Below are 26,968 nucleotides of genomic sequence, written 5' to 3'. Positions count from 1 at the left end.
CATCCATCTCAATCTCTGACCCTCCAAATTGTAGTTGTTGCCTCTCCTGTTTATAGCCATGATGTTAATCTATCGATCATTTTCATTCTCTGTCTGCCTCTGCTTCTTTTTCCTTCCAGTTGTAACTAAATGTTCTGATGTAGCTCTTCGCAGGATGTGTCCAAAGAATTATGATTGTTGCTTTCTGATTCTTTTAAGTCATGTACATTTTATTTTATTTTCATTTGTTATCCTGTCCGTACATGATATGCGTAGAATTCTTCTGAGAAACCACATTTCTGCTGCATTGATTTTTTCTCCCCATTGCATTTGTGATGGTCCATGACTGGCAGCCATACATCAATATCGGAAGAATAATTGGTTAAGTAGGCTATAGTCCACTGGTGGCCAAAGAAAGAGCCACGTATGATAAACTTCAGATGTTTGAGAGCTGCAACAATCACGCAACTGCAAGCCACGCCCAGTAAAACTACCATTATGAGCCCTGGCTCGTACATATCCTTTCTCAGCCAACTTTTTTCCGTGAGTCACAAGTTATATGTCAAAGAGCCACATGTGGCTCGCAAGCCATGGCTTTGGCCTCCCCTTCTAGAGTCTGACATGATTAAGATGCCTAAATATTGTAGCCAGCATGCAAGGCACTTCCATCACAAGACCACAAGTGGCAAAGTGTGACAAAGGAGAATGGATTGGGAGTGCACCTCACAGATTTCCCTCTCAGTTTTCAGACAAATACCAGTTTTCACCAATTCAGAAATTGGTGGTTTTGCAGAGAGTGAGAAAGGTTGTCAAAAGAAAGAATGGGATATAGATCATTTCAGTAGAGGAATGCCAAATGGAGTTTAATCCAGAGAAGTGTGAGGTGATGCATTTTAGGAGGTCAATTGCAAGAGGAAAGTCTATGGTAAATGGCAGTACCTTTGAAGTATTGATGTTGAGAGGGATCTTGTTTGTAGAGCCATAGCTCCTTGAAAGTGGTAAGGAAGACACATAATCTTTCCCTTCATTGGTCAGGGCATTGAGTATGAAGATCAGGATTTGCAGCAGTATAAATCTTTGTTTAAGACATATTTAGAGCATTGTGTGTGGTTCTGGTCACTGCATTTTCTGAAGCAAGTCAAAGCTTTGGAAAGGATTAAGAAGAGGTTTGCTGGGATGTTGTCTAGATTAAGGCAGCACTGGTAGAGTAGCGGTCAGTGCAACGCTGTTACAGCACCAATGACCGGGGTTCAAATCTGGCACTGCCTGTAAGGAATTTGTATGTTCTCCTTGTGTCTGTGTAGATTTCCTCCAGGTGCTGCTCGTTTTCCCTCCCATGCTCCAAAACATATGGTGGGTTGTAGGCCAATTGGCTGTAATCAGCTGGCATTGGCTCATGGGTTGGAAGGGCCTGTTATTAGGCTAAAAGGAAATATTATTATTATCATGAGTGGATTACCCATAAGGAGAGCTTGAAAGGGTGGATGTGTCAAATCCGAGAGGGCATGGGTTTAAGGAGAGAGTGGGAAAATTTAAAAGAGATGTGCGAAGGAGGTTTTCATTCAGAGAATGTTAGGTCTCTTGAATACACTGCCTGGAGAGGTACTGGAAGCAGTTATGATATCAACATTCAAAGGACACATGAATAGGCAGGGAATAGTGAAATATGGACCAATTGATTACTTTATATTGGAATCGCGGGTTGGTGCACACACGGTGGCCCAAAGAGCCTGTTCTAGCTTTCTCCTATTTCTTGTTTTCGATGCTCCCATTGTATTCCACATTCTGTAGCCTGCAGTGATCTGAAGTATCACTAATTCCTGGATTAGGATCAAGACTGTGGACTAACCTTGGATCAGTGAAGAGGGTATAAAAACATGGCTAAACCGACACCTGGATTACAAAATGTTATTGACCATCCAAATAATCCCACCACTCTGGATCAGTTAAAAGCTCAGCAATCCAACAACATACCATGGTGTATTAAACAGAGGCTCCAGGAATACTAGTGTCATCATTCATGGAGTGTGTACTAGACAAGGCTATAGCTTTTGTAACCATCTTTAGCCAGAAATGTTGCTCCATCTCAAAACTCCCCGCTCCCCACCCCCCACACCATCATACAAGCTATTTGCAACTATCAGAAGTGCCTGATGCCCACTGGACTCAGCATAGGCTGTGAGACCAGACACAGCCCAGCCTCAATGCTAAAGACTTGCACTCCTGCAGCTCTAGCCAGGATGCTTCATAACATCTTCAGTCCTGCAACCTAAGTGACAAAGTGAAAAATCCTCAAGGTAGGTCAAATCCGAAGCAGCCGATCACTATGTGAACAGCCTATTTGTAGGCACAAAAGGAATATAAAAGGAAATCACAAGTAACCCACAATCTTTTCCACACTGGGCTGATGGGACAAGGAAGCACCAATACCTTCCAACTAACTGGACATGAAAATACATCACCTCGTCTTCTCATCAAATGCCAACCCATGCAGCCCCTCTGGCCAAGAAGGCAGCACCCTCTGCGAGGTGATTAGCCATTAGCAAAAGAGGCTGCTTTCCCATGTCCTTGAAAATAATTAAACATCCCTCACTTAGAGCCATAGAACACTACAGCACATAAAACAGGTCATTCGGCCCTTCTAGTCCATGCCAAAACATTGTTCCGCTAGTCCCACTGACCTACTCCCATTCCATAACCCTCCAGACCTCTCCCATCCATGTATCTATCCAATTTATTCTTAAAACTTGAGTGAGCCCGCATTTACCATGTCAGATGGCAGCTCGTTCCACACTCCCACCATTCTTTTTTTTTCCCAAACTTTATTTATTCGCTCAAGACACAGGTAATAAGTAACATATATAATAAACTAGACATGAAGATTATATTTTATATTTTATATAAAAGAAAAAAGAAAGAAAGAAGAGAACCCACCCCCTTCAGCCAACTCTCCTAAGGAGAGCCATGAAAAAAAATGAAGCACACTTACTAAAATCTAATCAATGTAAATCAAAATGTAAATAATCTGAATATAACAGCCACTTATGAAGAAAAATATTATAATTTTCATGCGAAACATGTAATTTTTTCCATTATTAAACAATATTTCATCTCATTATGCCATCTATTAATATCAATCATATTCATATCCTTCCACGTACTAGCAATACATTTTTTCGCTACAGATAATGCTAAATATAAAAATGCAAGTTGAAATTTATCTAATCCCAGACCTTTCAAAGGCTGCAAACTACCCAGTAAAAATACCGTCGGGTCTAAAGGTATTTTAATCTTATACAGGTATTCTAAAAACAATTGCATTTTTTTCCAAAAAGATTGTATATTTATACATGACCAAACCACATGAAAAAAAGTTCCAACCGCGTTACCACATCTAAAACACAAATCTGATTCATAAAAACCATTTTTAAAAAAGTTTTTCAGGTGCTAAGTATAGTTGATGTAAAAAATTATAATTAATCATTGCATAACATGCATTTATCAGTCTAGTTACAGTATCATAACAAATATCTGACCAATCATCCTCGAAAAAATAAAACCAATCTCCACTTCCCATTTACCTTTAGATTTATCCCAACCCTTTTTATCCATACCATCCTGTAATATTTGATACATAGATGAAATATAACCCTTCTCTGGTCCCTTCATAAGAAAAGTCTCAAATTTAGTCATTTCAGGTAAAATCATATCTCTACCAAACACATGCTTTACCAAAGATCGAATTTGATAATAAAGAAACAAAGAATTCTTATCAATACCATAACTATCCCTCATCTGATCAAAAGATAAACATTTACCGTCTTTAAAACAATCTCCCAAATTTTCCACACCTTTTAATCTCCAGTGTAATAAACTCCGATTATGTATTGAAAAAGGAATAAGTTGATTATTATACAATGGAGTCAAAGCCGACAATTCACCACTAGAACCTATCAATTTCTTTTTCTTCGTCCATAATTTCATTAAATGTTTTAATATAGGCACATTATATTGCTGTAACAAATTTACATTCCATCTAAACAAAAATTGATGTATTTCAAATTCATAAATATTTGCCATCTCAATTTTGGCCCAACTAGGGGGTTGTTCCAAATCCAACAATGAGCTAATAAATTTAAATTGGGCTGCTTCATAATAATTTTGAAAATGCGGCAACCGTAATCCCCCCCTAGGTCATATTTCCAAGTTAATTTATTCAATGCTACTCTTGAAAATTTACCTCTCCATAAAAACTCCCAAATCTCGAAAAAAAATATTGTCAAGTAAATACAGAACTCCCACCATTCTCTGAGTGAAGAAGTTCCCCTCTAAACCTTTCACCCTAAAGCCATGACCTCTCGTATTTATTTCTCCTCATGTTAATAATTCCACTTCATTCTAAATTCCAAACCAGACACCTATGAATAGAACAAGATAAACAGGTAGATGGGTGGACAGACAATTGATTGGCTGAACTGTGTGTCTCGGTTGAACAAGAAAGTCTGCAGATGCTGGGCTCTTTGGCCTGGTCTGCAGTTCAAGTCAAAAAGTTACTGATACTCCTTGAGATAAATCTAGGTCAATCAAATGTACACTCTCCTAAGGACAACTATAAGAGAAGCAAAATTTTTTTTTAAAAATTCACTAAGGACTCGTGTATGGAGTTAAATTACTGCTAGACACAATTCTCTTCCACTGATTATCCTGCTTGAGTTGGGTCTGCTCATTTACATAGCTCATGCCAAAACTGTGGCCTGGCCCATAGTGATAGCAGAGGACAGACAGCAGGTCCCTCGTCACAGAGCATTGGCCATCATTTTACTCCAGGTCTTAAGTTCTGATATGAGCAACTATCCTCCACCATTAGGTTTCACAAAAGCTGGCATCAAAATTTCTAAAAAAATTAATTTACTGATAAGTCAGGCATTGGAGGCAGGATTCGAGAGGGGGCTGAGGGCTCCCTCAGGGTCTCTGGCGCTGAAGGCCTGCTCGTTTCAGAGGTGTGAACCTGCATCTTGAGTTCCTGATGAATGAAGCAAGAGCACTGGAGGCGAATCCATAGCGACTCAATGGGTTCTTTTGTGCTTTTCTTTCTCTTGTTGTACTGGACGACTCTAATGGCGGCTCTTTGTCTACCTTAGGCAGGCAGAAGTGAAGAGTATATCATGTATGCTACATTTTTAATGTATTATTACGGAACAATAAAAAGAACCTTGAATCTCATGAAGTAAACTGCATGAACGCTGCAAGATTGTTGCTCTTAATTTTGTTGCCTCTTACCGTTAATCCTCCAGGACTACCCTGCAGCAATTAATCCTTAATTCCCGAATTATCCTGGAATTATAGATTCAAGCTCCAGACACTCTCATAGTCAATATCAGAGGTGTGATATTCTTGGAAAGAATATTGCATATGGGGGATTAAATGGCCGTCAGGTGCTATCCCGTCCGATACCAAAATTTCTTTCTCACTCGGGTGCCCATATCAGGTGGCACAGTGATGGCGCAACTCCCAGATGATGTCAGCCAGAGTTGAACGGGCTTCTGAGCAGAAGGCTGAGCATTCAAGGCCCACTGCATAATCTAGGCCAGCAATCCAAAGCAGAGTTGATTGGTGTGCGTCACTGATGGGAGCTTGGCCTTCCAGAAGCAACCTTTCTCTTAAATCAAGCCCTACCACCTCACTCAGGGAGTTGAAAACGGCTCAGCGGCCATATTTCAAAAAGCAATGAGAATGTTCCGGTGATACGGCCAAGATTCATCACAGGGGTTGAATCAAAGTGTGGCCAGGAAGTGAGGGGGGAAAAAAAAAAATCTGCAAATCCCAGAAATCTGAGATAAAACAGAAAATGGTGGCAATAGCCCACAGGTCAGGCAGCATCTGTGGAGTCAACACTTCAGGTCAGTGATCTTTCATCAGAACTGGGAAAAGCAGTTTGCTTGTGAAAGACTTGTGTAAAAGCACTATGCTTGTGATCATCTGGCCAGCCTTACAATGCAGTTACCTGGAGCCTGTCGTGCACAAAGTAGTTGTTCCATTTCCAACATCAAACCAGTGACTGTGTTGCAGAAGTATGCTGTTAGGTGCAAAGAGCTTTGGAATATCGTGAAGTGTTGAAAGGTGCCCTATATAGTAAATGCAAGACCATTCCTCGATGGGAGTTGAGCAATGCACGACGCTTCTTCGCAATCCTTCATAATATGTTCAGTTCTAGCGCTAGAAGATTTTATTTCGCTCTCCCTCCCACAGGAACATTTGTTCTGGAACAACCCTACCCTATTTAGATTGCCAATGCTTTCACATATGTTGCCAATCATTTTATGTTATTTGGACAAGGCAGTTGCCTTTGAGCTGCCTGACTGTGTTCCAATGGTAGGTGGTGCTGTGGCATGACACCATTGTTTTTACGGATGGCCTGGTCATTCCAGCTAAATTACCCAGAAAGCAATGCCAGTCAAGTTTGCATTTCTCAATCCTTTTTACTTTGCGCAAGTAACTAAATCAATCTATTGTTCGGCTCAAGTTTAAGGTGCAACAATGCCAGTTTGACAATAGTTTAAACATAATTAAAACCATTTGTAAAGAGAACATCTGATGCAATCCCAGGAGTACTCTTGCTCATGAAGATCAAGCTACGAAGCCAATCCCAGACTTGACTGAAGTACATGGCCTGGTGATCACCATGACGACAGAACATTTGAATTAATGACTCCCAAATGGTAGGAGTGGAATGCGGTTGGTCAATTTTTTCCACCCAGCATCGTGGCCAAGAGCTGTTTTCCTTTGGATCAAATAAGATGTAGCTCTCTCATAAACCTAAACCACGTGTTTTCTTTTGTCAGTGCAGACAATTACTCCATTCTCCCATTTGTTCCTTTGTCCTTTCCCGTCTCTTTTCTTGTCCTATTAGTGCCCTCTTTCTCCTTGATACCCATGTTATGTCTCCTGCTCAGGCTGGTGGAAGCAGAGGCTGACTATGCTATGTCTCTGGATGGTCATGTTTGTGGAGCACTTTTTGTGGGGCGGAGCCAACTTGCCAGGAGCTTTGCTTAGATTTAAGCTATGGTCTTAAAAGGAAAGGTAGAAGAATAACAGCAAGTTAAGACCAATTACTGGTGTGGCAGATGTCTGGGACTGGGAGGTGAAAGCAGAAACCAGTAGGAAGTATCTGGAGGTGGCATTAGCCATGGGCTAAAAGCAGAGGGAGCTTCAAAACAGTATCAGTCTCAATCAGATCTTCAGTGGGCAAGGTTGACTCCTCCTGTGCTTAGATTCCACATTTCAGACTCATTTGAAATCTTACATGTTACAAAGCAATTTACCATCAACATTTGAAGCTCTTTGCTGGCATAGACAGGCCTGAAGAACATAATTGAGATCCCCATTAGCTGAAAGAAAATTTGAGTTGTCTGAAGGAGTTGGTTTGCAGTGGGATTTATAGAAGTGTAAAACGCTTTTGGAGCAGTCACAGAATCCTTTCGCTGGCGCAGAGCAACAGAACTGGAGGTCATTGGCACAAGAGGTCACCATGATTTCTTACCTCGAGTGTAGTGAGACTGGGCATGCCCCTGGCACAGTAGCCCTTGGGATGAATAGTGTGGGTGCATTGTAAAGCAGGTTGGACAAGTGTTTGGGAAAAGAGAATGATTTACATGATGGAAAATGGCAAGAAGCAGGAGCATGGACTGATTGGGTCAAATGGCCTTCTTCTGTGATCTATATCCCAATGAGTCTTGCGCAAACAACTTTCACTTCTTTTTAGTTGCATAGATCCACATTCTGATGCCTTCTCGATCATTGCAGGGGACTCAAAAAAAGCCATCTTGAAGAAGATTAATTGAATTTTAATTTTAATCTAGACATACAGCACGTTAATAGGCCCTTCTGGCCCTCGAGCCCATGCCACCCAATTACAATCAATTAACCTACAACCCCCTCTCTCTCTCCCCCGCCCCCACCCCCCGTACGTTTTTGAAGTGTGGGAGGAAACTGGAGCACGCAGAGGAAATCCATGCGGACATAGGGAGAAATTACAAACTCTAGAAAGTAGCCTCTATCGAGAATTCTCACCACCCAGGCCATGCCCTCTTCACACTGCTACCATTAGGAAGGAGGTAAAAGAGCCTGAAGACAAACACCCAACAGTCCTAAAACAGCTTCTTTTCCTCCACCATCAGAATTCTGAATGGACTACAAACCACAGACACCATCTCACTTTTTTTTTCATTTTGCACAAATTTATTTATTTTTTAGTAATATATTTCTAGAAATGTAATTGAAAGGTATTTTTGCCCCTGTACTGCACAATAATGCTGCTGAGAAACAAGTTTTGTGACACATTTTCATGAAATTAAATTCGGATTCTGTTCAATGATAAAAGCAACATTTAGACAAAGTTGTATGATCCTTGTGTTTAAAAACTTGAAGGACAGTTCAATAATACAAAAACCGTGTCACTGTGCTCTGCTTTTGTATGTAAATGCTTTCCTGGACAAACCTGGCAAATGCTGAGAATTAAAACTGCCAGCAACATGCTTGATTCGTTTAAGAACCGTAGTTTTTTTTCAGGAATGCAAAGACAGAGCCGATTGTTCCAATTGCTTTCGGCCTTTTTGGATTGAGATTTAATGCAGGATGGCTGGCGAGATGCATTCCACTAATCAAAAGGATCTCACTTTGGACAATTCCACTGGATGAGAGTCCATAATCTTCAGCTGCTCGATGCCACACAAGGTAGCGCTCACAAATAGGGGAGAGGGCACCTTGCTGAGTGAGAAACCCCGAGGTCTAGGCTATACTCCCATTTCAAACTGCATCCAATATTATTTTCATTAATAGAAAGGTAAGAGCTGGTGTCTCAGAAAACTGGCTTTAATTTTTTTTAAAATTTAACATACAGCACAATAACAGGCCCTTTCACTCATGAGTCCATGCTGACCAATAATTTTTTAACCAAAAATAGATTTTATTCACATAAATTACTGTATTTACAAAAAAGAAAATCGTTCCAAGTCTTTTCATATCCATCATGTCAGTCGTGTCTATACATTCCCATTAATTTGCATGGCTACATTTGTTCTCCAAACACCTCCTCTGTTGATTGAGGGGCTTCCCCTTGGTCTCAGCCCCTCAATGCCGAGTAATGGGAGGACTCTCGACTGCGGCCCTTCCCCTCAGTTCTCTCGAGCTGGCTGCACCAAGCCTCAGTGAGTCCCTCAGCACGCACTCCTGCAGCCTGGAATTTGCCAGTCAGCAGCATTTGCTCACCAGCATTTCTGTGGCCTGAAAGACCAAGAGGCTCCGGGCAGACCAAAGTGCATCTTTCACTGAGTAATACACCAACTCTCTACAGCCCCCATATGTTTTTGAAGGGTGAGAGGAAACCCATGCAGACATGGAGTGAACATGCAAACTCCTTACAGAGTGCTGGATTCAAACCTGGGTCACTGGTGCTGTAATAACATTGCACTAACTGCTACATTTAGATCTATTATATTGATTTTCTTTTGGGTTAGGTGGGTTAATGTTGATCCACAATCATATTTAATTACTGCCTAATGAATCCCAGTCCTCAAAACAGAGCTGTATTTTAACACTAGTTGAATCCAACTCTAGTGGTCATGCCACATTAAAGGAGGGTATCCAATGGATTAACTTCCTGCAACCTCACTTAATGGCCTGTTTTGGGGAGGAATTCCTGTTTAAAATGAATGGTTTAAAATACTGTAAGAAAAATCGAAGGTTATGGGTGTGAGGTAGGGAAGGATTAGATTGTTGTGGAGTAGGTCTATCTATACAGGTGTCCCCTGCTTTTCAAAAGCTCGCTTTACGCTACATTGCTTTTACAAAAGACCTACATTAGTACCTGTTTTTGCGAACTGAAAGAAATCGGTTCAGATTTTTGTTTTTACAGAAAAAGGTGAAAAGCAAAAATAGCATTCAGGGTTATAGAGGCTCACTGTCTTCCTGATTCTGGTAAGTGAAACTACACTGTACATACATTATTTCCATGTTATATAGGCTGTGTATTTATCTCATCATTCCAGCTTTTACTATATGTTAGTGTTATTTTAGGGTTTATGTGTTATTTGGTAGGTTATTTTATGGGTCTGGGAACGCTCAAAAATTTTCCCATATAAATTAATGGTAATCGCTTCTTCGCTTTACGCCATTTCAGCTTAAGAAAGGTTTCATAGGAACACTCTACTTTTGGATAGTGGGGGAAAGCTGACTAGGCCATCACAAAGTCATGGGTCAAAGGGCCTGTTTTATGAGGTTACGTTTTACATTCTGTTTTCTGCAATTTCACCAACACAAGAATTAACTGCTGTGCTTTTTTTTCCCTGTCAGATAACGTCAAATACTGCTCAATACAACAGTCTTGAACTACTCATGAACTCTTCTTGCTGCCTTTTGATGAACACAAAATCCACCACCCATGGAGCATCAGACTGAATCAACCTTCACAAAGTTAATATTCTACCTTGATCCAATATGCAAACTCACCACGCAGGTTTTGTTATCCATTTTCTCCTGCACCCCCTTCCTTGCTATTCCCTTTCTCTTATTGCCAGGATACTAAATAGGGCCCACTATTTTTTTGTGTCATCTGATCAGTGAGTGAGGATGATTGTAGAAATAACCAGAAATCGTGCGCAATGGGAACCTCATTAGGATATTTCAATCAGAATCAGGTCCACCTTTCCTCCACCGGTTCAGTTCAAGAGGTGAAGAGGTCACTGCCAACTCTCCTTCCAAGACCCACTTCTCCAGGGGATCAGAATCCAAGGGAATTTTCTACATGGATCGGTGGTCTCCAGGGTAAAAGGGCTTATGGCAATTAGCAGTTATGTTTATGGTGGACAGTTCTCCTGTCTTTAGGGAGCCTGTGGGTTCAGGGAGTTGCCTGTAATCTGTAGCTTGTGAGGAGGGTGAACAAGAGTGAAGGTTCAGAGTGCGAAGGTTTTCATTCACATGCAGCTTTCCCAAGATTCCAAGTGGAGGCCTCGATGTCCTTGGTGACCGCCCATCCTCTGAATTTGCAACAGAGTTTGATCTACTCCCAAGCCTCCTGAGATTGTTGGGTGCCTCTGAGCAGACGTAGCACTGGCAAAATCCTAAAATAACACTGCCCCCTCCTCTTACTTCCCCTCGTGGGCCTGGAACAGGTGGTCAACAAGGTTGTTGAAGGAGGGCAGGGCCTGGAGAATCAGCTGTACACCTGCTGGTCTTTACCCAGGTGCATGCTGCCCAAAAGGATCTGCAACAGAGCCAGGCTGCTGGGAGTTGATCAGGGCAGGCCACAGTCACCGTGAATGAATATGGCTGTTTCCTAGTCTCTTTTGTACTATCCACAGGGGCACTCCCCTCCACTACCTTGGATAATTCAGAGTCAACCTTTCACATTTCTGACAGATCCAGTTAAAGAATATCACAACCAATGGAACAAAGCAAGAAAGTCTGCAGATGCTCTGACTGCAGTTAATACACAAAAGTGCAAGAGAAATTCAGCAAATCCCACAGCATCCAAAGGAGGCAAAGATCTGCTGAGTTTTTCCAAAACTGTTATTTCCAATGGCACTCTTTTTCATTGTGTTCACAGCTATAATGTGTGATAGCCAATTTACAAATTACAATCTGACGGGTGTATGGGAGATTATATTGCTTACTGCCATTTGGTTTGATCTTTCTCCTTTCGGAACAATGGAAGGTTGGCAGTCTGCTCTCATGAGGGTGTGCCATCACTTCACTCTGACAGGTGCTTTTATTTACCAGGCTCAGTAAAAGAGCCAATTTAATTGCATACTTGAAATTCCAGTTCTCAAAAAGTTAAGTGCCTTGCTCAAGTTAGACTGGTTTCAACACCCACTTTTAATGTGGGGTGGCAGGCACTCCCAGAGCATTCTTTGCGTAGTTATCAACCCGACTCCTCCCTTTAAAAAGACCAGAATTATAAAATTCATTTGAGACAAACTGATAGGTGGAATCACGTGTTTGCTTGAGGAGCAGGTGTGGTCAGCTTCTCCAGCAATGGCTGAGTTTTAAAAAAAACCATTGGTGAAATGCATTCTGTGCATTGAGACAGAAAATAATCAAATTAATTGCACCTTTTTTCCCCATTTTTTTTTTTAAAACTCTGCACTGAGCTTTAGAACTGATTTCATCATAATATCTGCGCTTGAAACACCCAGTGAAGTGAAACAATAGGTTATAAAGGCTTATTCTTTGATTAAAAGCCAACATTGACAGCTCTGCTGCATTCGAGTAGGTCCAACAGAAGAGTGACCGTCCTCCTGGTTTTTAGGACAAAGGAAGCAGTTAAGTTCTACTTGGGCTCTATAGTTGCACAAACTGTGTTCATGTGCATAGCGTTTCCTTGTGCAGGTTCAAGTTAAATCATTACAGTTAATGTTCTTTAAGATTCTCCGTGTCAATATTTCGTCTTTGAAATTAACTCTGCAAATAAAGGTTTAAAGATAAAGTTCTGAAGACCAAACCAAGAATCCTAGTTATGCTGTGGCACTAGGGTAGGATGTTCAGCTTCTAGCCATGCCTATCTCTTGATATGAAAAGAGAATAGAGCTTTTGTTTTAGTCAAGAAGGAAGCACATCAGCACCACTACTTCCTCAGGGGTTTGCAGAGGTTTGATATGATATCAGAAACCCTGGCAAATTTCTAAAGATGTTCAGTGGAAAGTGTGCTGATCGGCTGCATCACGGTCTGGTACGGAAACACCAATATCCCTGAGCGTAAAGCCCAGCCCAGGACAAAGACAAAACCCTCCCCACCATCGAGAACTTCTACAGGGAATGCTGCCGTCGGAGAGCAGCAGTAATCATCAAGGATCCACACCACCCAGCACACGCTCTGTTCTCGCTGCTGCCATCAGAAGAGGTCTAGGTGCCACAAGACTCGCACCACCAGGTTCAGGAACAGCAGCTCCCCTTCCACCATCAGACTCCTCAACAATAAACTCAATCAGGGACCTGTGCAAGGACTCTTACATTTGCACTTCATTGATTTTTTTCCCCCCTCTTTATATTGCACAGTCAGATTGTTTACATGCCTATGTACCTTCTTTAGTACAGTTTTTTTTGCACTACCAATAATTGATAATTCTGCCTCTCCTGCAGGAAAAAAGAATCTTAGCATTGTATCTGACAATAAATCTGAAGTCTGTTTTAAAGAAAATATGCCTTTATTTAGCTGTATGGAGAGGTGAAGAGGAAGGAGCTTTAAGTTAACAATGAATGTTATGCAGGAATGTCTCATAGTAACCCAACAAACCAGTGATAAGGACTGGGTCCCTGGAGCATTGATGGCCTGGTGCATTAAGGAATTGGAGGCTTCGAGCATTGATCGAGGTGAGATGGATTAATTGAGGAGTTAGTTAATTAGGGAATGCCCACAGGATTGGGGGGAGGAGTCTAAAAGATCAAAGAGAGACAATAGATGCAGTAGTAGGCCACTCAGCCCTTCGAGCCAGCACTGCTATTCACCGTGATCACGACACCGCTCCTCCCTTCTCCCCATATCCCTTGACTCTGCTATCTTTAAGAGCTCTAACTAACAATCTCTTGAAAAGCATCCAGAGAACTGGCCTCCACTGCCTTCTGAGGAGAGCATTCCACACTTGCACAACTCTCAGGGTGAAAAGGTTTTTCCTCAACTCTGCTCTAAATGGCCTACCCCTTGTTCTTAAACTGTGGCCTCTGGTTCTAGACTCCCCCAACATGTTTCCTGCCTCTCGTGTGTTCATTCCCTTAATAATCTTATATGTTTCAATCAGATCTCCTCTCATCCTTGCAAATTCCAGTGTATTCAAGCCCAGTTGCTCCAATCTTTCAACATATGACATTCCCACCATCCCAGGGAGTTAACCTTGAGAACCCTCGCTACGCTCCCTCAATAGCAAGAATATCCTTCCTCAAAAGTGGAGGCCAAAAATGCGCACAATACTCCAGGTACGGACTCACCAGGGCCCTGTATAACTGCAGAAGGACCTCTCTGTACCTATACTCAACTCCTCTTAATATGAAAGCCAACATGCCATTAGCTTTCTTCACTGCTTGCTGTACCTGCATGCTCACTTTCAGTGCCTTTCTGCACTAATTTTCCTCTGAGTGATCATTGATGCCTCTCCTGAGCCAATGAGAAATAATTTCACCAGTAATATTCCAGCAGGAGCAATATATCATTTGATATTCATTAGCGCATGCATATCTCACATGAGGAAGAGCCTGCTATAATGTTTGGAGTGATACAAAATGATTCAGCCATATGATGGTATTTCACTTATGCAAGATGCATTAGTAATAATACACAGGACCAAGAACTCACACAGGGTGAGAGTTGATAACAGTTAACAATGCTGGGAAAACTCAGCAGGTTAGGCACCATCTGTGGAAAGAGAAGCAGAGGTCATGTTTCAGTTCAAAGACCTTTATCAGAACTCAGATCTGAAACATTAACTCTGTTTCTCTCTCCACAGATGCTGCCTGATCTGTGGAAAGAGAAGCAGAGGTCATGTTTTAGTTCAAAGACCTTTATCAGAACTCAGATCTGAAACATTAACTCTGTTTCTCTCTCCACAGATGCTGCCTGATCTGTGGAAAGAGAAGCAGAGGTCATGTTTTAGTTCAAAGACCTTTATCAGAACTCAAATCTGAAACATTAACTCTGTTTCTCTCTCCACAGATGCTGCCTGATCTGTGGAAAGAGAAGCAGAGGTCATGTTTTAGTTCAAAGACCTTTATCAGAACTCAGATCTGAAACATTAACTCTGTTTCTCTCTCCACAGATGCTGCCTGATCTGTGGAAAGAGAAGCAGAGGTCATGTTTCAGTTCAAAGACCTTTATCAGAACTCAGATCTGAAACATTAACTCTGTTTCTCTCTCCACAGATGCTGCCTGATCTGTGGAAAGAGAAGCAGAGGTCATGTTTCAGTTCAAAGACCTTTATCAGAACTCAGATCTGAAACATTAACTCTGTTTCTCTCTCCACAGATGCTGCCTGATCTGTTGAGATTTTCCAGCAGGTTCTATCTCTGTCAGACTTTCAGCACGGATTTTTCAGGTTGAACACTTTTCCTGCCATGGGAGTGCTGGGGGGGGGGGGGGGGGGGGGGAGGGGCAGAAACATTAGAGAGAGAGAAAAAAAATTAAATATGAGAATAGGTAAAAATGGATACAATGGAATTAGATGGGGGTGGGGGGAATAACTAAAATGAGTTGATCATGTCTTTAGGTTTAAGACTGCTCAGGAAGAATATGATGTGTTGTTCCCCAAGTTTATGTTTGACTTCACCCTGACAATGGATGAAGCCAAGGACAGATATGTCATTTTAGGAATATTTGGGAGTGTTAAAATGGTTGGTTATAGGAAGCTCAAGTTTAGATCCACAAAGAGAGTAGTTGTTTGGGCGAAGCAGTCACCCAGTCTGCGTTCGCTCTCACCATTGTGGAGGAGGTCACACCGAGTACACTGAAGGAAGCAGATCAGGTTGGACGGAGTGCAGGAAAAGCTCTGCCTTACCTGGAAGGTCTACTTGTAGGCCTGGATGAAGGTGAGGGAGGAGAGGTGGAGACAAGTTTAGCTTAGTTGGGTGGAAGGGAGGAGCAGACCAGGGAGTCTCAGAGAGACTTATCTCCAACAAAAAAGAGATAGAGGTGGGGAGGGAGTTGGGGGGGGGGGAAGAGGGGAGAGGGAATGTAGCTGGTCGAGGGATCGCGCTGAAGTGTCAGAGAATAATGTAAAAGAGGGATGTTTTTACATATAATGCTCTTCACGACCACCTGAGATATCAAAAGTACACTACAGCCAAACAGACAATGGAAAATTCTCTGAAGTGTAGTTAACAATGAAAGTCAAGAAATGTCTTCACCAAACTTTCAACAGTGATTTTTTTTGTTGTCAAAAATAAACTTTATTCACAATAAATTATGTTTAAAAAAAGCAAACCATTCCAAGTCTTTTCATTAAGGTACAAGCATCAGGGATTTTTTTTTATTCACAATAAATTATGTTTAAATAAAGAAAACCATTCCAAGTCTTTTCATTAAGGTAGAAGCATCAGGGATTTCCCCTCTTCTTTGCAATAAGTCTATGGGATATTTCTCATCCACTCTAAAGGGTTCGTGAGGCCTCAGAGAATTCACTCAACAAGAGCAGCAGATCAGGGAAATGTCCAGAATGGGCTGTTTCTCTCCAATTAACATGATGTGATATCCACCGCATTGTGTGGAAATCAGGGAAACCCTTGTCAAAGGTGAGACACTTTCACTTGAATATTCATCCTTTGGTGATAAAGGACCTGGCATGCATTCTATTCCAATCAAAAATAAGGCAGTATTGATGCAATTAATTAATTTGAATTCAAATACATGTTTAACATTACCAGCAGGGATGAATTTGTAGGTATTTGTCCTTGTAAAATTACACCATTCAAACATTTCTCACTGACTGTAAAGCGCTTCAAAAAGACCTCGATTATAAATATTTCTTTTAATGAGCTTAAGAATTACATTCAAACAATTTTTCCATTTTCCACTGAAGTAAATGTCTCATCATTAATTGGACTGACGGAATAGTTTTCTCATCTGGCCAAAGCAACTAAAGGTTCTGTTTACTGTTGCCATTAATCAGAAACAGAACATTCCGAACCATCCAATTTCACCATTGGGGATTTCAGTTAATGATTACAATTTTTTTTTTAAATGCTAACAGAATGCAGCTTACCACTCATTGCCACATTGTTAAATAGTTGCTGCAATGTTAGTTATCTTTATAATTTGTTTCCTTTGAAGCCCAACACAACTCTTGGAGAAAAGGATCCTGCATTAAGGGTGCTGATTTCTGCTGCATTTTGGAGCACAACAGAAGTTTGCAAGCTGACATTGGTTTCTTTAATTGCACTGCATTTTGGTTTTAGGAGAAACGTTTGGCATGAGTTTCAGTGCCTGAGGCATGCTACTAAAATGCTGTCTAACCTGCAAAGCTTGACAAAGCTGAATACACCTAGTAACATTGCACTACATTAATTCTTTATAGTTTTATATTCCCCACACACACACACTCACACACACACCTCCCATTTACAGGGAATGGGTTGGGTTTGCCAGATTAAAATTTTCACAAAACTTAACCCTCAAAACACCATTAAAAGTCTGTAAACGTTGCAGAGGTTTTATTTTCTTCTGGTCGCTTTTGCCCTGACATAACAACATTTTAGAAAAATTGAAAAGATTATTAAAAATTAAAATTACAAAAAGGGTGGCACGGTTGGTGTAGCGGTTAGCACAATGCCTTTACAACACCAGTGATCGGGACCAGACCTGTGCTGTCTGTAAGGAGTCAGTAAGTTTTCTCCATGTCTGCGTAGGTTTTCTCCAGGGGCTCCAGTTTCCTCTCACCATTCAAAACGTACTGGGTGTGAAGGTTAATTGGGTGTAAATTGGGTGGCACAGACTCGTGGGGCTGTTACTGTGCAGTTTGTCTAAATGTTTTAAATTACAAGGCTATTACTGATATTAAACATTTGTTTTCCTGCAATCACTGAATCATTGAATTTGTCAACCAATTCACCAAAAAAAAGATATTTTTCCTGTTCTTTTACTGTGTGCACACTTCATTCTAATGTTTTACATTAACTCATTTTGTACAGAATTGTACAATGGCAATGGATCCCATCGATGCTCTGTGGTTAGTAAGGGATTACCCAAGGTGGTATGTGAGCTGGGAAATGACGAGAACCACTGGTTTAGCACAGTATTAATCTTATAATTGATTAAAGATTGGCTGATTAGATGATAAATTATCAAATTCATCCTGAAGTATAAATGGATTCACAGCTTCATATTCACCCATTAGTTGTGTAACATCTGCTAAAAAAAATCTGGTGAAATACAATGAAATAATCTATTCTCTGTGGTCGCATGTTGATCGTCTATCTATCTTCCATTGATTAATAGCTGGCATTAATAGAGCAACCTGTCCCAGCTGCCAACATTCAAATAGACCTTGGAATTTATACATTTTCCTATGATATTAACCTGACAAGTATATAAAACTGCTTCAACCTTTCTGCACGAAGTTTCATAGAGAAAATCTTCCACATTTACAATAATCATTATGCTGTTGAGTAGACAATGGCCACCAGTATTTCTCATGCATCTGCGTATCACTTAAAAGTCGGTTGGATCATTACTTAACCAATATTTGTGCTCTCAAAAATAGAGATGGGTCCTTTCAACTGGAGCAGTGGTTTTCAAACTGCCCCCCAAACTCATATTCCACCTTGAGTAATCCCTGTGCCACAGGTGCTCTGTGATCAGTAAGGGATTGCTTAAGTTGGTTTGCGAGTAGAAAGAAAAAGTTTGAAAACCACTGTTTTAATCGTCCCCAATTGACTCGTCATGTGCACATTTTCATAACTCCAAAGGAAAAATGGCCCATTGACAATTTTTCTCAAGCAAAATATTTCAGAGCAGTGATTCTCAACTTTCCCTTCCCACTCACATCCCACCTTAAGTAATCCCTTACCAATCATCGAGCACCAACGGGATAGGAAATACTTAAGGTGGAATGTGAGTTTCAGGGGGCAGTTTGAAAACCACTGAATTAGAGCTATAGAATTTCTATTAAAGGCTAAAATAGAAATAGTAAATGGGAGAAATCGCTGTTTATGGAATTTAGGCCGAATCATCACAAAAAGTTCTGAGAGTGACCTCAACGAAACAAAACATCTGGTGACACCGCGCAGAGATGACACGAGTAAAGGCGATTGTTGGGCAGGGGTGGTAAAGGTTAGTCATAGAGAAAACTCTGAGGACCACCTTGAAGGAGAAAAGGGAAGCAAAAACATTAAGGGAAGGAATTCCAGAGCTTGAGGCCTTAGCAGATAAAACAATTCAATTCACAGATCAACAAGACTGGAACCGGAAGACCAACAAAGAATTCCTACAGCCAAAGGAGCTATTAACTACATGTTATTCTGACACCAACAGCCAAGCAATGTATATATTCTTGTTCCTTTTTCTAAAAATGGTTGACTAAAAGATGAGATCGTCAACAGGTGCCCTTTAACTGTTTGCCTGTGGAATGATTTTTTTTTAAATTAGAGGCAACAAGTCCAGGTTATCGACTCTGAGAACAAAGTGTGTTGTCCAACAACATAATGGGGGTCCTCAAAGGCAGGTCAAGCAGACTTGATGGGGGTCAAACTCATCACCATGAGAATTGATACATTCAACTCAGTGGTTGGATATTCTGCAGACGATTTTCTCCAGTGAAGGAAGACGTTCAATCCAACCACTGATGTGGCCACCGTGATTTTAGAATGAAACACTTGTCGAGTTAGTCATTTACACCAGTGTCACCTGGATGAATGCACTCCGCCCACAGCAGAGCAGGATGGCCTCGGGATATGGGCTGCAGCGGAGGATTCTACCTGCCGGAGGACGGCCACTCGTCGTGCGCTGTCCCCAATCAACCCGAGCCTTCGGAGAGGGGTGAAAGAGGCAAGTCGGCAGATGGTGTGATTGGTAATATTCACTGAAGACGGGCTCAGGGCCGAGACGTCGGGGGGGTGGGGGCGACATCCAGTTCTTCCAACATTGCAATTAGGATCCGGGCTCCAGGTGTCCTTGCGGCCTGCAGCCAAGTGCCCGAAGAGCCAGTGAAACTCGGGGCATCACCGCTCTCTCATCCAGGGTCTTGTCCGTCACCTCGATAGACGCGGAGACGTTGTCTCAGTGGCCACACCCGATCGAGTTTTAAAGGGTGTTGGGAAAACAATACTCGGTCAGGAAACTTGCTTAGGGAATCAAAGGTAATATTGCCCCCCTCCCCCCCACAGGGGGGTTACCCAATCCCACTGAACCCCCATCAGCCGAATGCCATTGCATTTGCACAGGGCAGGCAGGACGAACGGGCGATAGGACACCAGCCCGACACTTCTCTGCTCAGGGACTGCACGGGGTGGTGGGGGGGGGGGGGGGGGGGCACTTCAAGGAAGCCCCAGCGTTGCAAGGAAAGCGTTTTCAACTTATCCACAATGCAATAAAGTCCGAAGGCCACAAGAACTAAAAATAAATAGGAAAGCACTTACTTGGTGGGAGGCGTGTTTTTGGATTTCTTTTTGAACATCTTGCCTGTTTCCCGAGAGCTGGTTTCACGAGGCTCAAGTCCCGATCCTCCACGATCACGGCCGAGTTTGGAAAAAGCGACCCTGCGCGGCTCCGCACAGCGCTGGCGCCAGGTGAGCGCTCTGCGATCGCACCTGCCGCGCGGCCCAGTGATTGACAGCGCCCTGGAGCCCCGCCCTTCCTTCCCATTGGCTGCCGCGGCGCTGGCTTCCACGGTCGCTCAGCAACCTTGATGGGCAGTCGGCGGTCCCGCCCTTTGGCTCTGTTTCTGCGTTCCCATTCACACAGAGGAGGATTCGTGTGTGTGATTGAACCAGGAGAGTAATTCCTCATGCCACAGTTGAAAATTAATCGAAACATTTTCTGAAGGGCGTATCTGTTGATTCAACTGGCTATCTCCACATCATATGTTAAAATTAATAAATAAAGTTTCGAAAAAAAAAGAGTATCTCCACATCATTTAAACTGCAGTGATTCCTTATAGTCCAAAAACTCCTCTGGACCTTTCCCTCTCTCTCTGTGCGGTGACTTAAGTTGAAGCCATTTGAAATATTTCACAGCAAATGGAATTAACAGAAAGAGATGAATAGAATATAATTAAAATTCACCATTCTATAGACACTCCCAAGGAATTTTAATATCTACTGTGATCATTAAAATCTCATGTCTGGATCCGGTAAGTGGGAGAGGCCTTCAAAGGTGACATGATGAGAATACAGACTTTGTATGTTCCTGATAGAATTATGGAAAAGCCGAACAGGTAAAGGGAACCTTGGTTTTCAAGAGATAAGACGGTCCAGGTGAAGAGGGAGGAAGTGCAGAGATGGTCTAGGCAGCAGGGTATGAAATGCAAGAAAGTACTTAAAGTGGCGATCAGCAGAGCTAAAAGAATGCGTGACAAGGTGAAGGAAAATCCCAAGGGCTTCTACAGATGTATTGAGCAAAAGAATAATGAGATAAGACTGACCCTGCTGAAGACCTAAAGGGTCATCTACGCATGGAGCCAAAGAGGTGGGGCGGAGCTTAAATTGACTTTGTTTGCATCTGTATTCACTTGGGAGACAGACGCAGAGTCTATACAAGTGAGGCAAAGCAGCAGTGATGTCGTGGACCCATTACAGAACAGAGGAGGAGGTGCTTGCTGTCTTGAGGCAAATAAATGTAGATAAATCCACAAGGTTATTCACTCAGACCTTGAGAGCGGCTGGTGCCAGGTCCTTGAACATGGTGAGGTGCCAGAGGATTGGAGGAAAGCTAATGTTTTTTTAAAAAGGCTTTAAGAATAATCCGGGAAATTGTAGGCTGGTGAATCTGATGTCAGAAATGGGTAAATTATTGGAAGGTGTTCTAAGAGCCCAGATATATAAGTACTTGGATAGGTTGGGACTAATTAGGGATAATCAACATGGCTTTCTCCATGGCAGATCATTTCTAACAAATCATTAAGGTTTTTGAGCAGGTTACCAGGAATGTCGCTGAAGGAAAGGTAGATTATCTACATTAAACATTGGCTTTCTGGTAGAAACTAGAGAGTGGTAGTAGATAGTTGCCTCCCTGACTGGAAGCCTGTAACAAGTGGTGTGCCTTAGGGATCAGTGCTGGCACAATTGTTGTTTGTTATCTACATCAATAATATGGATGTGGTAAATTGGCATGTCTTACTCCCAATCAGCTTCCCATTTTATAGAAACATTCCCAAAATCTAGGGACCCTGATAGGATCAAGAGATGCACCGCCCAGTACATGAGAATTCCTGCTCTACTTTGGTTTTTTTTTTGCACAATATTGTTGATTTTTGCCTCATTGATTAATCAATGCCTCATTGATTAATATTCCATGCACTTTTAATGGGATGTTTTTATTTGGTTTCAACCATCCACTTGAGACTTATTCTATATGAAGAAAATACTTTGTCAGATTATTTAGGCTGCTGATACATTCATTGATTTTCTACTGATTTCCTCCTCAACACTCACTCAGCACAGAGACTGGAAAGGGTGAATTATTTCCCTCTGAGGGGCATTGGAAGAGGACAAAAGAATTGGAACATTTTATAACCACAGCACCGACAAGAACCTACATGATTCTCTTATGACACCATTAACAGAAGAGAGTGATCTGATTCTATACATTTTTGTTTTGACAGACAAGGTCGAGACTGCATGAGAAATGAAAGCCCCTTGTGCCAATCTCTGTTCAGTTTATAAGTTCATTCCATTAAAGTACAGCCTCAAACACCTTGTGTGAATTCTCAAAAGCAAGAAAGTAGAGATAATGTTTTCATTCATAATCTATTAATGAAGACTTCTTCCGTTTCTTTGCAACTTGTTTCATTTCTAACCTTCCCTCATTTTGATAAAAGGACATTTTCCTGAAGCACTGAGTCTATTTTTCCCCATTGAAGCTGTCTGGGTTGATAGGTATTCGCAGCAGAGTTCATTTTTTATTTTACGTAGCCTACTTAATTAAAAGTTGGAATGTGGACAATAGATAGTTCAAAGTTTTAGAGACCAGGATAAATTTGACAGGGTCCTTCAACGCAGCCTAGAGACAATCATAACAGATTTTACAACTTGTTTTAAGATTGGGATGGGCCTTAATGCCATTCAATACATTCAACCTCTGTATCTTGAGCTCTATGCAAATTCTTTCCATTGGACATTGTGCTGTAATTCTTTATTGCTTGATAGAAGTATATTACTCCAAAATCTAAAATGACCAATTAACCAAGCATCAATTGAGGAAAAGTTTCAAATTCCTTTCCACATTTTAATTTAGACATACCTGGTGTCCAAATACCCCAATTAACCTACAATCCTCATACGTTTTGAGGGGAGGAAACCAGAGCACCAGGAGGAAACGATGCAGACACGGGGAGAACGTACAAACTCCTCACAATGTCAGATTCTAAACTGAGTCACAAGTGCTGTAATAGCATTGCGATAATTATTACGCTGCACATGCGTGCAGAAGTGGTTCCTAACACCCCCCCACCACAACCCTCCATGTGGTTCCGGCTCTAGTTTTTGTGTTTTGTTCTCAAGTCCTGGATTCTCCGACCTCCACAAATTGTTACTCTCCATCCCACTATCAGACAAAGTTGAAATCTTCAAATGAATTATCCATTCACCAGCAAACTTTCAGGATTACAACCCTTTAAATTTGACTCCCTTCAAGGCCACTTTTGCAGAAACACTAATAGTGATCTGGACACAGTTAAATCAAGACTTTGCAATGAATTGCAGCTGAACCTCTAACCCCTTTATATTCCAGCCCTTCTTTTATGAAGGCTGGTATTACGTTAACCTGTCTGATTATGTTCTACATCTAAGATCACAGGCCCCAATATCCTAATCCTCTTTCCAGCTTCATTAGACCTAAATTTCCACAATTCATTAAGTACTTTGTTTTAACCTTTTGGTTCCAGAATAGATGACCTAATTTTTACCTGCACTGAAATCCTTTTCCCCAGCCAGTTCATGCATGACTATGTCTTTTTACTGGACTAATTCCCTCCAAAATACAATGGTGTCTGCCTACATCCTGTCTGCAATTTTTTAATTATTAAAAAAAATTGAATATACAATAGAAATGAAAACCCCTCTCCCCCCTCCCCCCCAACACCCATAATCCACCCTCCTCCCACCCCCAAAGACCCCAAAGAAAGAAGGAGATTTAAACCATCAAAACCACAGTAGACCACCACGGATCAAAGCAACACCACCATGACGAACTCCCGGGAATTCAGCATTTTAAACCCATATAATCCAAATAAGGACTCCACATTTTAGAAAAAAAAAGATAATGATCATATAAATTATACATTATTTTTTTTCCAGTGAAATACATGACCTCCAAATGCCATCTCTGCATTCCCAAATCAATCTCATTTTTCCAAGTAATAGCTGTACATTTTCTTGCTACAGCCATTGCCAACCTTAAAAACACAACTTGATACTTAGTCAACCTCAAAGTCAAACTCAACATTTTAAAATTACCTAATTAAAAATAATGTTGGATCCATTGGTAATTAAATCTTTAAAATTTTCTCTAAAAATTCCTTAAGTTGTATCCAAAAAATTAACCTTATCACATAACTAACTTGAATGTAAAAAAATAACCTTCTTCTTTGAAACATCAAAACATAAATCTGAAGAAATTAAATTTTATTTCTTTAATTTCAGAGGAGATAAATACAATTGATGTAAAAAATTATAATGAACTAATCTATATTGAACATTAATAATATTAGTCATGCTATTCTTACATATAGATCTCCAATCATCTTGATCAATTGTAATTTCCAAATCTTTTTCCCATTTTAATTTCGATTAATGAATATTTAATTTAGATATCTTGCTTTGTAATAATTTATACATTTCAGAAATAAATTTCCTGTCAGCAACTTTTGCACACAAACAGCATATTATTTTGATTTCAGTCTGTAACAGAGCATTCCCCAGAAAGCCACACTTGAAAAAAGGGGATACATCGTCCTATGGAAAGGCCTAAATCGACTACTCCAAACTACACTGTTCTAATGGTCCTCATCTTGCTCCATGAGTGAAACAAGTAATGGCATTCTGGACGTCGGGGCAACTGTAGCAAGAAAAGTTCAGGTTCAGTACTGCACCACAGACAATGAACGGACTGAAGCCTGGCTTGATGACATCACAGTGCAGCTCCATCTCTACTTACATTGATTCAACTACAATTTCTGAATGCAACTTATGTGTCCATTTCATGCCAGCTTTTGGAAAGAGGAAAGGAAAATTACCACAGTGTCTTAGAAAAGAAGCTGACATAGGCCATTTTCCCCTATGCCATTCAATAAAATCATTACTGATACATTGATTCCCCAGTATCGAAACATTTATCAATCTCTGCCTTAAACATACTCAGCTACTGAACCTCCACGTACCCATGGATAGAGAATTCTAAAGGAGACGACCCTCTGGATAAAGAAATTTCTCCTCTGTGCTAAATGGCCAACCCCACGTTTTGAGCTGTAGGCCCTCACAGTCATACACTGTGGTAGAATTCATAGTTTCAACCCTTTAAACTGGAGAGGCCACATTCTTAATACTATGCGTTGGAAAGGGTGTGACAGAAATGGAGAAGTCATTCCTAAAGTACCATGCATAGCTACAAATACAATAGGTAAGGACATTTTTGTGGTGCAAAGTTTGCCACATCTGGTCGTATATCAGATCTCAATGACTACTGCTATCTCTTCTAATACAAATATATTCTCAGAATATTTTCTGTTGATCCACAAAGATTTATTCAGTTGGAGATACATGAATCATTATATGGGTCTTGTACATGTATAGATTTGGGAGATGGATTCACACAGGAACCTGTCTATTTGGCTGATCTAACCACAAGAAATTATGTGACCTCACTGGCCATCATTTGTGCATTCCACATAAATTAAAAAGTCTTCAACTGTAACCATCTACAGATCAAGCCTCTGACACCAATTGTATTCGCCTGAACCAAGAAGAGAGATTTAAGCACTCATTTATACTAGTATTTATGGAAGTTAATTATTCTATCATACTCAGAATGAAAGCAGGATAAACAGTGGAAAGTCAGAGAGTATGTGCAAACTCTGCATAGTTAGCTCGAGGGGGTCAAAATCAATCCTCTTTAGAGAAGCAACACACAGTGTTTCTGCAGGAAGGTGGATATGAGGGGCCTTCTTCATGCCCAAGATAAGGGTCTTGAGAGCATTTATAGAATTGAGCTTGCCAACGAGAATGTAGGCCACCAATATACTCGTCTCGCTGGTGAGGACACAGTGGTACAGTGATTAGTACTGCTGCCGTACAGCTCCAGAGACCAACTAAAGAACAGAAATAAAATCACCCACCCAACAGGGGATATAGACTTGCTTAAGGGAGAACTCGAGGTAACAACCACAGAATGAGAAGGAAGGCACTGATTCCATTAAGAGCTAGGAACAGGACCAGGTAATGAAAGCACGGGCCCACAAAAAGTGGCAGTTTACATTGACACGGAATCTCCAGGAGAGGAGCCCAAGTGAACACAAGAGGGATGATTATCCCACTGCCCTCAGTGACATAGAGTTGATCCTGACCCCTGGTGCTGAATGTGTGGAGTTTACACGTTCTCCCTGTCAGCCCATGGTTTCCCCTGTGTGTGCTGCTTCATTTCCATGTGCTGGTTGGTAGGTTAATTGATGACTGTAGATGTCCCTATCATTGGTGGGTAGCAAGAGAATTGGAGGAGGGGGTAGTGAGAAAGAGAAAGGTATGTGAAAGGAAAAATAGGGTTAACATATTGGTCTGAATGGTTTATCTCTTAGTTGAATGGCTTCATGATTTGGTGACACAATAACACTGGAGCCCTATGAATTTCCCTCCTGTACTTTCTTCTGGTAACATTCCAAATACAATTCATGAGAACTAGAAAATAAGCATAAATACTCCTCCGTCCAAAATGCCACTGATCTTCAATACTAACTTTGTTTCTCTGCAGATATTAATAATTTCCAGCATTTCCTGCTTAACAGCATTCTTCCAGCACCCACAGTATGTTAGATCATTGTTGAATGAATGGCCAGGAAAGGCTTTCATTTATCTAACTCTTTTACATTTGGTAAAGGCTCAAGGGTTCCCTTTACAGTGAATTCTAATCAGCCCATTGAGTGCTAAGTGAGGCATCCAGGTAAAAATAAACTCTTCTTCACCATTTCCTTAGGAAAGCAGAGTGAAGGGTAAAGCAGATATTCCTGGCACCTGGCTTACAAAAGAATGTGCCCTGTTATTTACATGGAAGTTTAATGCTGCTAATTCCCCGTTAGGAGAGTCAACACAT

General features: G+C 41.2%; 1 protein-coding gene and 1 long non-coding RNA gene across 3 annotated transcripts in view; one reads left to right on the top strand and one right to left on the bottom strand.

Moving 5' to 3' along the window:
- ppl (periplakin) overlaps positions 1-26,968 on the bottom strand; it is a 127,421-nt gene that overhangs the window by 54,494 nt on the left and 45,959 nt on the right. Inside the window, exon 1 of one of the 2 annotated variants that reach the window (XM_069906100.1) lies at positions 20,089-20,343. The exons of the other annotated variant lie outside the window; for it this stretch is intronic. Coding sequence (XP_069762201.1) covers positions 20,089-20,126 — 38 coding nt within the window. The 5' untranslated portion in view covers positions 20,127-20,343. Of the gene's footprint in view, positions 1-20,088; positions 20,344-26,968 lie in introns of those variants that run through there. 2 annotated transcript variants of the gene reach the window in all.
- Positions 19,122-26,968, top strand: part of LOC138747144 (uncharacterized) — a 30,020-nt gene continuing 22,173 nt past the window's right edge. The window contains exons 1-2 of the long non-coding RNA XR_011347337.1: positions 19,122-19,498; positions 24,567-25,285. This is a non-coding gene — a long non-coding RNA (uncharacterized lncRNA). The remainder of the gene's footprint in view (positions 19,499-24,566; positions 25,286-26,968) is intronic.

This window comes from Narcine bancroftii, chromosome 12, assembly GCF_036971445.1.
Source record: "Narcine bancroftii isolate sNarBan1 chromosome 12, sNarBan1.hap1, whole genome shotgun sequence".
Taxonomy (NCBI): domain Eukaryota; kingdom Metazoa; phylum Chordata; class Chondrichthyes; order Torpediniformes; family Narcinidae; genus Narcine; species Narcine bancroftii.
Note: the sequence above shows the minus strand (reverse complement) of the source record. Positions and strands in the feature narration are given on the sequence as shown.